At 40.1% G+C, this 15,974-nt stretch overlaps 1 protein-coding gene across 1 annotated transcript in view; it reads right to left on the bottom strand.

The window, feature by feature from the left end:
- Positions 1-15,974, bottom strand: part of PRKG2 (protein kinase cGMP-dependent 2) — a 100,803-nt gene that overhangs the window by 73,338 nt on the left and 11,491 nt on the right. The window contains 1 exon segment of the mRNA XM_075849836.1: positions 8,301-8,378. Coding sequence (XP_075705951.1) covers positions 8,301-8,378 — 78 coding nt within the window.

Raw genomic sequence — 15,974 nt, 5'->3', positions numbered from 1 at the left:
TGGAGCTGACCTTTTGATTTCTATGGGAAAGTTTTCTATGTATGTGACGTGTGCAGAGGTCATGGGGCAGGAGGTGAGCCGTGTCTATAACCTATTGTCAATGGTGGATCCTGTGTTACCTGTCTCCAGTTTTCATTGTAAGGGTATGTGCACACATGCTATTTTCAGCCGTTTTTCGGGCCATAAACGTCCCGAAAAATGGCTGAAAAATCGGTAGCAGAACGCCTCCAAACTTCTGCCTATTGATTTCAATGGGAGATACAGCATTCTGTTCCTACGGGGCATTTTTTTACGCCTCATTGAAAAAAAAAAGCGCATAAAAAGCCGTTTTTGGAGCCATTTTTCATTGACTATAGAAAAACAGCTCCAAAAACGGCCGTAAAAAACGCAGCGAAAAACGCAAGTTGCTAAAAAAAACGGCTGAAAATAAGGAGCTATTTTCCCTTGAAAGTCCTAAAAAAAGGTCATTATTTTGCATAAAATATATTTTGTTGCCCCCTACATTACATAAAAACAAAAAACCTACACATATTAGGTATTTACATGACCATAATAACCTGAAGAATTCATTTAAAGGGGCTCTGTCACCAGATTATAAGTGCCCTATCTCCTACATAATCTGATAGGCACTGTAATGTAGATAACAACAGTGTTTTTTATTTTCAAAAACTGTAATTTTTTAGCAAGTTATGAGCAATTTTAGATTTATGCTAATTACTTTCTTAATGCTCAACTGGCCGTTTTTTAACTTTTGACCAAGTGGGCGTTGTTAAGAGAAGTGTATGACGCTGACCAATCAGTGACCAATCAGCCAGGACGCGATGTCTATTCAGTCTCCTGACACTTTGGTAAAGTTTGTGTGGGACTTAATCACAGCACAGCGTGATCTCACAAGATCACGCTGTGCAAGATCACGCTGTGCTGTGTGAGTAAGTCCCACAGTAACTTTACCGAAGTGTCGGGAGTCTGAACAGACATTGCGTCCTTGCTGGAGGCAATGTCTATTCACTCTCAAAAGATATGTAAAGGAGAAAAAAGAGGGGGTGGAGGAAAAACAATGGCGCTCCTCTAAGGTATTATTGTATGGAAATGGATTGAGGCAATGAAGGCACATGTAGGCACAACGCTACTGCTTTGCATGTATGACGTAGAAGATCTCTTTCGTGGAGTCGGCTGCCACCCGCTGCTATCCCACGGGTAAAAGCCTCTATACCCGGGGAAAATGAAGACTGAAGATTGGTAGAAAAACGGTTGCAGTTTTCGGGACACGGCGCCAGACCGGTAAGTAGTCAAGTCGATGTATATATTTTGCAATATCTTTAATTGTTAAAACACTACACGTTTCAGGACCGGACAGGTCCCTTCGTCAGGTTCATACAATGGTTTACAAAGGTAGACTCCCTTTTATACAAAAAAGACCGGGAAAAAAACAATGGGATCGTTTCTTTCAGATAACAGTCGTGCTTCAATTAAAAAAACCAGGAAATCAGAAAAATGTGGGTTTCCTTATCTGCGGACGTCAGATGGCAGAATTAAAATCTCTCGTAGTGCATATTTTATCATGAAGAATAATGGGATAAATAGTAGCATAAATAATCACATAACTAAATCTATAAAAGTGATGGGAAGGGGGGGGGGGACTACATCCTTCCCCACACTATTATTTGGATTTTCTAATTGGGAGCAGGGTTTTTATGTATGCTTATTATAAGGGATTATAAATGTTAAAAACCCTGTTGTATTTTTTGGGTAGTAAAATATAGATCCACTACAATAACATTCAATAGGTATTCTCATTAGTCTCATTAAGTCCGTCTGGGGAGAGGCTGTTATATTTATATATCCAAAAGGATTCCCTATTCTTGAGTGAAGAGAACCTATTGTTTGACTCAATTGGGATTTGTTCTAATAGTGTTATTTTTACCTCAAAACGTCCCCCATGATGTTGATGTAAGTGTCTAGATTCACTGTGTTTGAGAAAATGATTGATTGTATTACACCTATGTTTATTAATTCTGGTCCTCAACATTTGCTTGGTCCTACCTATGTACTGTAGTCCACAGGTGCACTCAAGAAGGTATATTACAAAGTTGGATGAGCAGTTAAAAAATTGCTTAATTGGGAATATCTCTCCCGTTATGTTACATTTGGATGTTAATTATCTGTGCTGAATGTTGTCGCAGCACTGGCATCTAGTGTTGTTGCATCTATAGGATCCCATTATTCTAGGGAGAAAACAGATTCCTACTATTTTCCTAGGGGCTTTATCCCTCAGCCTACTTGGTGCGACAATATTCTTTATGTTCCGACCTCTCCGATAGGTAAAACTAGGTTTACTGGGTAGGTTTCTTTTCAGCACCGGGTCATTTCTCAGAATTCCCGAGTGTAATCGTAATCCGTAATGAAGTTGTGTTTTCTTTTATTGGCTACCAGTAATTTATTGGCTACTTTTCTTAAGGATATTTGCCTGTTGTCTATAGAGTTTCAGAGTTTCTGCAATTTTTCCTAATTTGTTGAAATTTGTTATTCGGTATATTTGTAATCCACGGTTTATAATGTGCACTAGAGAAGTGTATGTAGCTATTTACATCAACATCTTTAAAATGTGTTCAGCTGCTGATTTTATTGTTCTTTATTGATAATGTGAGGTCCAGAAAATCTATTATAGTATCAGAAATATTCAGTGTGAACTGTAAGCCCCAATCATTAGTGTTCAAGAAACTGACAAACCCCAACGCCTCTTCCTCATCCCCGTTCCACATAAAGAACAAATCATCTATGTATCTTTTATAGTAAAGTATCTTTTCTTTATATGTGATGTTGGTGCAAATGAAGAATTCCTCAAACTGTACCATAAAGATGTTTGCGTATCTAGGTGCGAAATGGCTACCCATCGCCGTACCCCTAATCTGTCTATAAATGTTCTTTTGGAACGAAAATATATTGTGGGTTAAAATGAATTACAGTGAAGGAAATAAGTATTTGATCCCTTGCTGATTTTGTAAGTTTGCCCACTGTCAAAGACATGAACAGTCTAGAATTTTTAGGCTAGGTTAATTTTACCAGTGAGAGATAGATTATATTTAAAAAAAAACAGAAAATCACATTGTCAAAATTATATATATTTATTTGCATTGTGCACAGAGAAATAAGTATTTGATCCCTTTGGCAAACAAGACTTAATACTTGGTGGCAAAACCCTTGTTGGCAAGCACAGCAGTCAGACGTTTTTAGTAGTTGATGATGAGGTTTGCACACATGTTAGATGGAATTTTGGCCCACTCCTCTTTGCAGATCATCTGTAAATCATTAAGATTTCGAGGCTGTCGCTTGGCAACTCGGATCTTCAGCTCCCTCCATAAGTTTTCGATGGGATTAAGGTATGGAGACTGGCTAGGCCACTCCATGACCTTAATGTGCTTCTTTTTGAGCCACTCCTTTGTTGCCTTGGCTGTATGTTTCGGGTCATTGTCGTGCTGGAAGACCCAGCCACGAGCCATTTTTAATGTCCTGGTGGAGGGAAGGAGGTTGTCACTCAGGATTTGACGGTACATGGCTCCATCCATTCTCCCATTGATGCGGTGAAGTAGTCCTGTGCCCTTAGCAGAGAAACACCCCCAAAACATAATGTTTCCACCTCCATGCTTGACAGTGGGTCGGTGTTCTTTGGGTCATAGGCAGCATTTCTCTTCCTCCAAACACGGCGAGTTGAGTTAATGCCAAAGAGCTCAATTTTAGTCTCATCTGACCACAGCACCTTCTCCCAATCACTCTCAGAATCATCCAGATGTTCATTTGCAAACTTCAGACGGGCCTGTACATGTGCCTTCTTGAGCAGGGGGACCATGCGGGTACTGCAGGATTTTAATCCATTACGGCGTAATGTGTTACCAATGGTTTTCTTGGTGGCTGTGGTCCCAGCTGCCTTGAGATCATTAACAAGTTCCCCCTGTGTAGTTTTCGGCTGAGCTCTAACCTTCCTCAGGATCAAGGATACCCCACGAGGTGAGATTTTGCATGGAGCCCCAGATCGATGTCGATTGACAGTCATTTTGTATGTCTTCCATTTTCTTACTATTGCACCAACAGTTGTCTCCTTCTCACCCAGCGTCTTACTTATGGTTTTGTAGCCCATTCCAGCCTTGTGCAGGTCTATGATCTTATCCCTGACATCCTTAGAAAGCTCTTTGGTCTTGCCCATGTTGTAGAGGTTAGAGTCAGACTGATTAATTGAGTCTGTGGACAGGAGTCTTTTATACAGGTGACCATTTAAGACAGCTGTCTTTAATGCAGGCACCAAGTTGATTTGGAGCGTGTAACTGGTCTGGAGGAGGCTGAACTCTTAGTGGTTGGTAGGGGATCAAATACTTATTTCTCTGTGCACAATGCAAATAAATATATATAATTTTGACTATGTGATTTTCTTTTTTTTTATATATATAATCTATCTCTCACTGGTAAAATTAAGCTAGCCTAAAAATTCTAGACTGTTCATGACTTTGACAGTGGGCAAACTTACAAAATCAGCAAGGGATCAAATACTTATTTCCTCCACTGTAAATTGTTTGAATTATAAAGTTTATTTGGGTTGGTTCCATAGACCCTCCAGTGGATAATGTACTATATACAGCCTCTAATCCTTTGGAGTGTGGAATATTAGAATAATGTGAGTAGTTTGCAATTATTAGGGATCGACATTGGTTCTAGTTCTTGAAGTAATTGCGTGGAGTCTAACAAATAAGATGGTAGGGATGTGACATAAGGTTGTAAGTGAAGGTCAACGAAATGGGATTAGTTTGAGGTGAGAGAATCAATCCCGGAAATGATGGGACTTCCAGGGGGGTTCTGAAGATTTTTGTATATTTTCAGGAGATGATAGAAATAAGGTAGCTGGGGTTCTTGTTTAAGTATAAAATCCCTCTCTTTTTTATTTAAAAATTCCTTTTCAAATGCCTTTTTCACAATATCATTGAGTTCTTTTTGGAAAGCTAAACTAGGATCTCATAGTAAGTGGGGTTGGAAAGGATGTGGTTGGCTTCCCTGATGTAATTAGATCTATCTTGTATGACTATCCCCCCTCCCTTGTTGGCAGCCCTTATCACTATTTCTTTGTTATTCTTAAGGTTCCCTAATGCCTTATTTTCGCTCCTAGTTAAATTCCCTCTGGTCTTATTGCTAGCGGATGGTTTAGATTTATTGCCTGCCTCTCTAAATTCATTAGAGACAAGGGAGAAAAAAGTTTCTAAATAATGTCCCCTACTATAAGTAGGGTATAATTTGGATCTACGTTTAACGTTGACGTGCTGATGTGTATTTACGGGATTTTATTCCCCATCTCCCGTTTTGATGTTACCTGGTAGTAAAAAATGTCTCTCTAGTGTCAATCTTCTTATAAAATTGTTAAGGTCTAAAAATAGTCTAAAATCATTTGGTTCTGAGGTCGGGCAAAATGAAAGACCCCTTGCTAGGACCTCAATTTTTACCATTCATGATGAGATATCTCTGTCCCAACCTATCTCATCGACTAATAATCTTGTGACAATACCAAATAATCTGGACTATACTATCCATGAACAGCCCCCATTAAACTATGAACACATCTTTACCCAATATGAATATGTCCCTATCAAACATAAGCATGTCTTTTTTAGGGCTTCCCTCCCAAATAGAAACCCCGTCAATACCCTCAGGACCAATACCATCGGGACCCCCATTAGAGACGGTATTACCAATCATTACAACGAAGTCCATAGTTCAGTACTTCAGTCCAAAACCCAGGGAAGCATTGACCCCACGGTTAAAAAGAAAGGGCATAGGAGCGGAAAAAGGGGGTCACAGACACACCAAAAACAAATATGAGAGAAGGGAACAACAGTATGAGGACCAGAAAAATGAAGATAAAACAGAAGAACCAGTAGAACAACCTAAAAATATTCAACTTTTTAATTTATCCCAATATATCCTCAAAGAGGAGGAAATTGAGGTCCTAGCAAGGGGTCTTTCATTTTGCCTGACCTCAGAATCAAATGATTTTAGACTATTTTTAGACCTTAACAATTTTATAAGAAGATTGACACTAGAGAGACATTTTTACTACCAGGTAACATCAAAACGGGAGATAGGGAATATAATCCCGTAAATACACATCAGCACGTCAACGTTAAACCTAGATCCAAATTCTACCCTACTTATAGTAGGGGACATCATTTAGAAACTTTTTTCTCCCTTGTCTCTAATGAATTTAGAGAAGCAGGCAATAAATGTAAACCATCCGCTAGCAATAAGACCACAGGGAATTTAACTAGGAGCAAAAATAAGGCATTAGGGAACCTTAAAGAGGCTCTGTCACCAGATTTTGCAACCCCTATCTGCTATTGCAGCAGATAGGCGCTGCAATGTAGACTACAGTAACGTTTTTATTTTAAAAAAACGAGCATTTTTGCCAAGTTATGACCATATTTGTATTTATGCAAATGAGGCTTGCAAAAGTCCAAGTGGGTGTGTTTAACGTAAAAGTCCAAGTGGGCGTGTATTATGTGCGTACATCGGGGCGTTTTTACTACTTTTACTAGCTGGGCGTTCTGACGAGAAGTATCATCCACTTCTCTTCACAACGCCCAGCTTCTGGCAGTGCAGACACAGCCGTGTTCTCGAGAGATCACGCTGTGTCGTCACTCACAGGTCCTGCATCGTGTCGGACGAGCGAGGACACATCGGCACCAGAGGCTACAGTTGATTCTGCAGCAGCATCGGCGTTTGCGGGTAAGTCGATGTAGCTACTTACCTGCAAACGCTGATGCTGCTGCAGAATCAACTGTAGCCTCTGGTGCCGATGTGGCCGACATGATGCAGGACCTGTGAGTGACGACACAGCGTGATCTCTCTTTCTTTTATCAAATTAATGCTTTTTGGTTTTAATTGCGCAGATCAGCGCTTGTTTACACATTTACTTATATAAGTACATATATATAATTGTCTTTCTATATATATTATCTTTTATATGTTGTTATGCATTTTTAAATGAATGGATATGTGATAGTGTTCATCAAGTTTCACCAATATGCACTACAAGAGATTTTAATTCTGCCATCTGACGTCCGCAGATAAGGAAACCCACATTTTTCTGATTTCCTGTTTTTTTTAATTGAAGCACGACTGTTATCTGAAAGAAACGATCCCATTGTTTTTTTCCCGGTTCTTTTGTGTATAAAAGGGAGTCTCCCTTTGTAAACCATTGTAGCAACCTGACGAAAGGACCTGTCCGGTCCTTAAACGCGTAGTGTTTTAACAATTAAAAATACTGCAAAATATATACATCGACTTGACTACTTACCGGTCTGGTGCCGTGTCCCGAAAACTGCAACCCTTTTGCTTCCAATCTTCAGTATTCACTCTCAAGACACTTCAGTAAAGTTAATGTGGGTATATGTGAGTACAAAGGGACATGAGTGGAGAGAAGTGTATGACGCTGATTTGTCAAAAGTTTAAAAACACCCAGTTGGGCATTAAGAAACTAATTAGAATAAATCTAAAATTGCTCATAACTTGCTGAAAAATGATTGCTGTTGTTAGGCCTCATGCACACGACAATAGCCATGTGCACGGCAATGATTTTACGGTCGGATGGCCGTGGAGTGTCACCTGCGAGCCGCCCGCAAACCGCGGGCCATGCACATGGCCGTGTGCATTAATCTCTATGAGCCTGTCTTATTACGGCTGTGTTCTGCGGTCCAGGCTCCTGGGGCATGCACAGACTGTGGAAACCACGGTCGTGTGCATGGGCCCATAGAAATTAATGGGGCTGCAATTCTCCCGTGGATTTTCGGGGGAATTGTGGCCGCAAAAGTACGTTCGTGTGCATGGGGCCTTATCTACATTACAGTGCCGATCAGATTATGCAGGAGATAGGGCACTTATAATGTGGTGACAGAGCCTCTTTAACAGGTTATATAGCATGAAACATGAACGGGATAAAAAATAAACAAGAAAATCTATGCAGAGAATCGCTTTTTCCTTTATTGACGCCATAAAAATTATTTTTTTCTACCCCCAAACTGCGAAATATTTTTTTACTATTTCCCCTGCATAAAACAAGGCCTCATACAGCCACGTCACTGAAAAAATAAACAAGTTATGGCTACTGAAATGCAGAGAGGCAAAAAGAGAAAAATGTAGCTGGTCATTAAGGCACTTTCAGACCCGGACATTAAGGGGTTAACATAAAAACTTGATTTAAATAGGTTATTTTCTAAAGACAATTTCCCTTTAAATCATTATTTGTAATGGCCGGCTTGTTTCACCTTTCCTTTAGCAATGATAAAGAATGTACTTCCTTCCTCTCCTTCACGAATAATATAATCTCCTTTATCATAGCGTTCCTGTCAACAAAAAAGAAATGTTACTATAAATAGATTTACTTACATTTTTAAAACTGAATATTACAAATATTAAAAATGTCACAGTTAAAAAGTATATAAACATTAGCGTAACTTTCAAGTCATATCATGTTGTTTACCTCATTCATGTACATAGATTCTTTCTACACTTATTTTGTCCAGACAGCAGTTTAGCTCCATTCTACTGTCTGACATGTGACCTAACAGTTCTAAGGCCTTATTCACACGAACATATTTCAAGTCCATGTGCTGTCACTTTAAATAACTGACAGTATACTGACCAATGCAATTCAATGGGGCTATTCACACATTCCTGCTTATTCATGGAGCGTGTTTTTGTTGCATGAAACTCGCCGCATGTTCTATTCTAATCCATTCTTGCGTATCAGAGTCCTCTGAGTCATCTGAGCTCCGACAATGCACTGCTCTATGGTAACAGGGAATCTGCAGAATTCTAAATTTAGCTTTCTGTCTTAAAGGAGCACTAAACCTAGAAAATACACACAAAAAATAAAAATAAATAAAATCCCAGCAATTCCTCCCTCATTCTCATTTACTCTTTTGATCATATTTTGTCTCATATTGCAAATAATACTGAGTAATATATAAAGAAATCTGCGTCCCCGGAGATAAGCCATGTTCTGGCTGGCTACAGCAGGAGCCTTCTCCTATCTGTCCTGTCTGCAGTAGGACACAAGGATTCGAGAGCCCGCCACTTTGGCTTAGCCCACTTAGTCGTTCATCAGCTGAAAATAGAATAGACTAGTAAAATCTTAAACATTGAACTGTATTCTCTGCAACCTTTCCACAATTTCAGGAACATGCAGATTGACAAACACTATGGTCAAGTTTATCTCCTGTTTAATTTTATTATTAATTTCTAGGTTTAGTGTCCGTTTAACTGCTAAAACATTTGTAATTAAAAAGCAATACAGATATATAAAAAAAAGTATTTACAAAGTTGCTCCAATTTTCATGTACAGATTCAGACGGAATGGAAATGCTGAGGCGTTACATGCGGATTTTGCTGTGGATTTCACCCCTTCCACATTGAAAAGAATAGAACACAATGAGCATACTGCGGATTTGTCCAAATATCATCCGCATGGCTGGGACTGTAATCTGCTGCAGATTTTCCACATTTAAAATCTGCAGCATTTCCGTCCCGTGTGAATCCAGCCTCAGGCCCTGGTCACATAGAGTGTTTTGCAGGCAGAAAAAGTCTGTGTCAAAATTCCTTCAGGAATTTTGAGGCAGATTTTGATCTGCCTGCACTCTCTTGCTGCGGTTTTCGCAGCGTTTTTCAGCCGTGGCCATTGAGTGCCGCGGGCAAAAAAAAGCAGAGTAAAATGCTTTCTCTGCCTCCCATTGATTTCAATGGGAGGTCAGAGACAGAACCGCGAGAAAAAAGAGGATGTCAATGGGAGGTGGTTTTGGGTGTCTTTTTACACTGATTCTGACGTGGTTTCCGCATCAGAATCAGAGCCAAAAAATTCTGTGTGGACAGGGCCTTAAACTGTATAAAAATGTTGAATGTCACTCAAGAGCAGATTTTTTTTCTTGAAGTTGCATATAAGATTTGTGTTTTGAAAATGAAAGACTTAGGGCATGACCACACGTGGCGGATTTCCTCCGCAACTGTCCGCATCAATGCCGCACAGAATCTGCGTTGCAGATTCTGCTGCGGATCTGCACAAAATGTGCAGAAAATTGATGCGGACTAGCTGCTGCGGACTGCGGGAAAAGTGCTTCCCTTCTCCCTATCAGTGCAGGATAGAGAGAAGGGACAGCACTTTCCCTAGTGAAAGTAAAAGATTTTCATACTTACCGCCCGTTGTCTTGGTGACGCGTCCCTCTTTCGGCATCCAGCCCGACCTCCCTGGATGACGCGCCAGTCCATGTGACCGCTGCAGCCTGTGCTTGGCCTGTGATTGGCTGCAGCCGTCACTTACACTGAAACGTCATCCTGGGAGGCCGGACTGGAGACAGACGCAGGGAGTTCTCGGTAAGTATGAACTTATATGTTTTTTTACAGATACATGTATATTGAGATCGGTAGTCACTGTCCCGGGTGCAGAAACAGTTACTGCCGATCGCTTAACTCTTTCAGCACCCTGGACAGTGACTATTTACAGACGTCTCCTAGCAACGCTCCCGTCATTACGGGAGCCCCATTGACTTCCTCAGTCTGGCTGTAGACCTAGAAATACATAGGTCCAGCCAGAATGAAGAAATGTCATGGTAGTAAAACCAATACGCTCCGCAGCACACATAAGATCTGCGGACTTCATTGCGGAATTTTGACTCTCCATTGAAGTCAATGGAGAAATTCCGCCATGAGTCCGCCACTGCTCCGCAACAGACAGAGCATGCTGCGGACACCAAATTCCGCTCCGCAGCCTATGCTCCGCAGCGGAATTTTACGCCTCGTCTAAACGAACACTGCTAAATTAAAGTGTAAGTCAATGGACAAACGGCACCGCTGCGGATTAACGCTGCGGAGTGTCCGCAGCGGAATTTAAGTGAAATTCCGCCACGTGTGAACCCGCCCTAAGGCTCTGTTCACATTTGCGTTGGGGTCCCGTTCTGACGTTCCGTCTGAGGTTTCCGTCAGAACAGGACCCTGAGCAGACACAAACTGACACCGATGGAAATCAGAGGTTTCCATTTCCATCACCATTGATTTCAATGGTGACGGAGCCGGTGCCCGTGGTTTCCGTTTGTGTCTTTTGTGCACCGGATCAGTCGACTACGCTATTGCTTCTAGCAAAATGACGGATCTGGTGCACAAAAGAGACAAACGGAAACCACGGGCACCGGCTCCGTCACCATTGAAATTAATGGTGATGGAAACGGAAACCTCTGGTTTCCATCGGAGTCAGTTTGTGTCTGTCCAGGGTCCCGTTCTGACAGAAACCTCCGACAGAAAGTCAGAACGGGACCCCAACGCAGATGTGAACAGAGCCTAAGGCTCTGTTTACATCTGCCGAAACTGTTGTACGACAAATACTCTGCCTTCCTTAATACAAAGCTAAAATCTTGGCTTGCTGCAGACGCTATGAGGGGGAGCGCACAGAGCTCCTAAGTTCCCTCTTTTAGTGGCTGCAGGCTTATTCTCTAGGACTGTGTAAGGGCTTGTCCACACGTAATTGGTGCGTATTTTGCTGCGCAATTCCGGTCAGAAAATATGCAGTGGAATACAGTAGCAGCAAAATGGGTGTGATTTAACAAATGTCATCCACACACTGCGGAAAAATTCCGTCCGAAAATTCACCTGTGGTCCATAATTTTTATTCCGCAGCATGTCAATTATTGCGGTGGAAAATGGCCTGATTTCCTGCGTTTTTCCCTATGGAACTCAATGAGGCACAACAATTCCACAGCAAACTACAATGTACTGTGTAAATTGCTGCTGAAACACTGCAGAATTTCTTACAAGGGGTGGAAATGACATCACAGGAAGAAGAAATATCATCATCACAGAGCCCTTGAGAAAACGCAACAAAAAACGCAACAAAAATCTGCACTATTTTCCGCAGTAAAATAACGCATGAAATGGTGCGGATTTTCCGCAGCGGATTGTCTGCTAGTTGATGCGTAAATGCTGCGGAAATTTTCAGCAGCAAATACGTTACATGTTGACAAGCCCTATAGGGAAGGGGGGAATCAAAGCTTTGTAACAGAAACACGGAGCTTCGACCTGTATAAAGATGCATCAATAAATCAATCAGCACAAGCTGATGATCGTGATAGTGTGAGATGTTTCTATAGTACCTGGTCTAGATGGATCTCCTTAAGGGACAGTGCAGATATTGCCAATTGACTTTTATAAAAAGATTTCCAACTTTTGTTAGGCAGATGGGAAATCTTTGTCCAGAGTTAGGTTTTCTACCTCGCCTCTTGTGACCTCCTTACCTTTTTTCACATCCCATTCCCCCCACCCTTTTTTCTCTTCTCTCTCTAATTATTTTAACCCGTTAGTGACCGGCCCATCGTGTTTCTACGTCGGTCACTAACGGGCCTTATTCCGATGCCATAGACTTTTTACGTCGCGGCATCGGAATAAGTTTACAGAGCAGGGAGCTGTCAAATCTCCCTGCTCTCAGCTGCTAGAGGCAGCTGAGGGCTGGGAGCGTCCCTGCTCTGCCGTGTGAGATCGATATTAGTATCGATCTCACACGTTTAACCCCTCAGATGCAGTGCTCAATAGCGAGCACCGCATCTGAGTGGTTTTGGAGAGAGGGAGGGAGCTCCCTCTCTCCCCCACCGACACCCGGCGATACGATCGCCGAGAGTCTGTGTCTCTAATGGCAGCCGGGGGTCTAATAAAGGCCCCCAGGCTGCCTGGAGTGAATGCCTGCTAGATCATGCCGCAGGCATGACCTAGCAGATGCCTGTCCGTGTTAAACGGACAGGCAGTAATACACTGCAATACAAAAGTATTGCAGTGTATTATAAATGCGATCGCAGAATCGCATATTATAGTCCCCTAGTGGGACTAGTAAAAAAGTGAAAAAAAAGTTTAATAAAGTTAATTTAAAAAAAAATGTGAAAAAAAATGAAAAACCCAGCTTTTCCCCTTACAAAATGCTTTACTATTAAAAAAACAAAATAAAGTTAAAAAGTTACACATATTTGGTATCGCCGCGTCCGTAACGACCCGAACTATAAATCTATTACATTATTTAACCCGCACGGTGAACGCCGTAAAAAAAATAATAAAAAACTATGGAAAAATTGCTGTTTTCTGTGAATACTGACTTAAAAAAAATGTAATAAAAAGTGATCAAAAAGTCGCATCTACTCCAAAATGGTACCAATAAAAACTACAAGTCGTCCCGCAAAAAAAAAGCCCTCATATGACCGAATCGGCGAAAAAATAAAAACGTTACGGCTCTTCAAATATGGAGACACAAAAACAAATAATTTTGAAAAAAAAGCGTTTTTACTGTGTAAAAGTAGTAAAACATACAAAAACTATACAAATTTGGTATCGTTGCAATCGTAACAACCCGCTGAATACAGTTATTGTGTTATTTATACCACACGGTAAACGGCGTAGATTTAGGACGCAAAAAAGAGTGGCGAAATTTCTGATTTTTTTCTATTCCCCCCCAAAAAAAAGTTAATAAAAGTTAATCAATAAATAATATGTACCTAAAAATGGTGCTATTAAAAAGTGCAACTTGTCCCGCAAAAAACAAGACCTTATAGAGCTATGTCGACGCAAAAATAAGAAGGTTATAGCTCTTGGAATGCGACGATTGAAAAACGTAAAAAATAGCTTGGTCATTAAGGTCCAAAATAGGCCGGTCATTAAGGGGTTAATGTATTTAAATGTTTATCATTGCTAGAGCTTTTCTCTTTTTTTTGTACTGTCTCTTTGACTTTTCTTGTTAATTTGATCAAAACTTTAAGTTTATGCCAAAAAAATAAATACAAATTATTCAGCTCAGTATTTGGGACCTATTCAGAAAAACCAAAAAATAAATGATAGGTGCACTTTACGGTTGTAGAGTATTCAAGTCTCGTATTAATTGTAATTCTATACAATATAATGCATTCATTCTATATTATTCTTGAAAAGCCAATAATTGCAAGCACTGCTCCAATAGAATATATACTATATCAGTTTTAGCTCTTACATACTTTTATGTAAATTCTATATAGCCATAAAATGTACAGAGAAATTTATAAAATAAGAAAGGAAATTAAACCCTCTGGCTTCACCTCTAACTTTTGCAAATGAAAGTCGTTTTTTTTTTTGGAGTGAGCAGATTTTTAACCACAGTGAAGGACATGTAATGCACAACTGTAAAACTATTGTTTACCACATACATTAACCCCTTTAGGACGCAGCCTGTTTTGGCCTTGTGGACACAGATGATTTTTTCAAATCTGATGTGTCACTTTATGTGGTAATAACTCCGGAATGCTTTTACCTATCCAAGCGATTCTGAGATTGTTTTCTCGTGACATATTGTACTTTATGTTAGTGAAAAAATTTGGTCGATAAATTCAATATTTATTTGTGAAAAACTTCAAATTTTAGCGAAAATGTGCAAAAATTTGCATTTTTCTAAATTTAAATGTATTTGCTTGTAAAACAGATCGTAATACCACACAAAATAGTTACTAGTTAACATCCCCCATATGTCTACTTTATGTTTGCATCATTTTTTTCACGTCCTTTTATTTTTCTAGGACGTTACAAGGCTAAGAACTTTAGCAGCAATTTCTCATATTTTCAAGAAAGTTTCGAAAGGCTATTTTTTCAGGGACCAGTTCAGTTCTGAAGTGGCTTTGAGGGCCTTCTGTATTCGAAAATCCCCATAAATCACCCCATTTTGAAAACTGCACCCCTCAATGTATTCAAAACCACATTCAGAAAGTATTTTAACCCTTTAGGCGTTTCACAGGAATTAAGGCAAAGTAGAGGTGAAATTTACAAATTTCATTTTTGTTTGCCGAAATTCATTTGTAATAAAAAAAAATCTGTAACACAGAAGGTTTTATCAGCTCAATATTGATTGCCCAGATTCTGCCGTTTTTAGAAATATCCAACATGTGGCCCTAGTGTCCTAATGGACTGAAGCACCGGCCTCAGAAGCAAAGGAGCACCTAGTGGATTTTGGGGCCTCCTTTTTTTAGGAATATATGTTAGGCACCATGTCAGATTTGAAGAGGTCTTGTGGTACCTAAACAGTCGAAATCCCCCAAATGTGACCCCATTTTGGAAACTACACCCTTCAAGGCATTTTTCTATGGGTATAGTTAGCATTTTGACCTCACAGTTTTTTTTGCAGAATTTAGTGGAATTAGTCTGTGAAGATGAAAATCACCTTTTTTTCTGTGGAAACATAGAGTTTTTTCATTTTTACAAGAAATAAAAGAGAAAAAGCACGCCAACATATTTAAAGCAATTTCTCCCGATTACGGCAATACCCCATATGTGGTCATAAACTGATGTTTGGACCCACAGCAGGGCTCAGGAGGGAAGGAGCACCATTTGGATTTTGGAGCGCAGATTTTGCTGGATTGGTTTTCAGTGCCATGTCTGGCTTGCAATGCCCATGAGGGACCAAAACAGTGGAAACCCCCCAAAAGTGAGCCTATTTTGGTAACTACACCCCTCAAGGAATTTTTCTAGGGGTATAGTGAGCATTTTGACCCCACACGATCTTTTTTAGAGCTAAGGTGACCGCGCTTTAAAATCTTTATTTCTTACAACATCCACCGTGCGCAATAAAGTTTTACTTTATTCTGCGGGTCGGTACAATTACGGCGATACCATATGTGTATAATTTTTTTTTACGTTTTGCAGCGTTTGCACAATAAAATTACGTTTCTATAAAATAATTTATTTTCTGAGACCATATTCTGAGCCGTAACTTTTTTATTTTTTCGTCAAAAAAGCTGTGGGAGGTTTTGTTTTTTGCGGGACGGGTTATAGTTTATATTGGTACTATTTTGGGGTAAATGCGACTTTTTGATCACTTTTTATTCTATATCTTGGGAGGGGTGGTGACTAGAAAATAGCGATGCTGACATAGTTTTTCGTTTATTTTGTTTGCGGCG

The sequence above is a fragment of the Rhinoderma darwinii genome, chromosome 1, assembly GCF_050947455.1.
Source record: "Rhinoderma darwinii isolate aRhiDar2 chromosome 1, aRhiDar2.hap1, whole genome shotgun sequence".
Lineage (NCBI taxonomy): Eukaryota > Metazoa > Chordata > Amphibia > Anura > Rhinodermatidae > Rhinoderma > Rhinoderma darwinii.
This window is presented reverse-complemented; position numbering and strand designations above follow the sequence as displayed.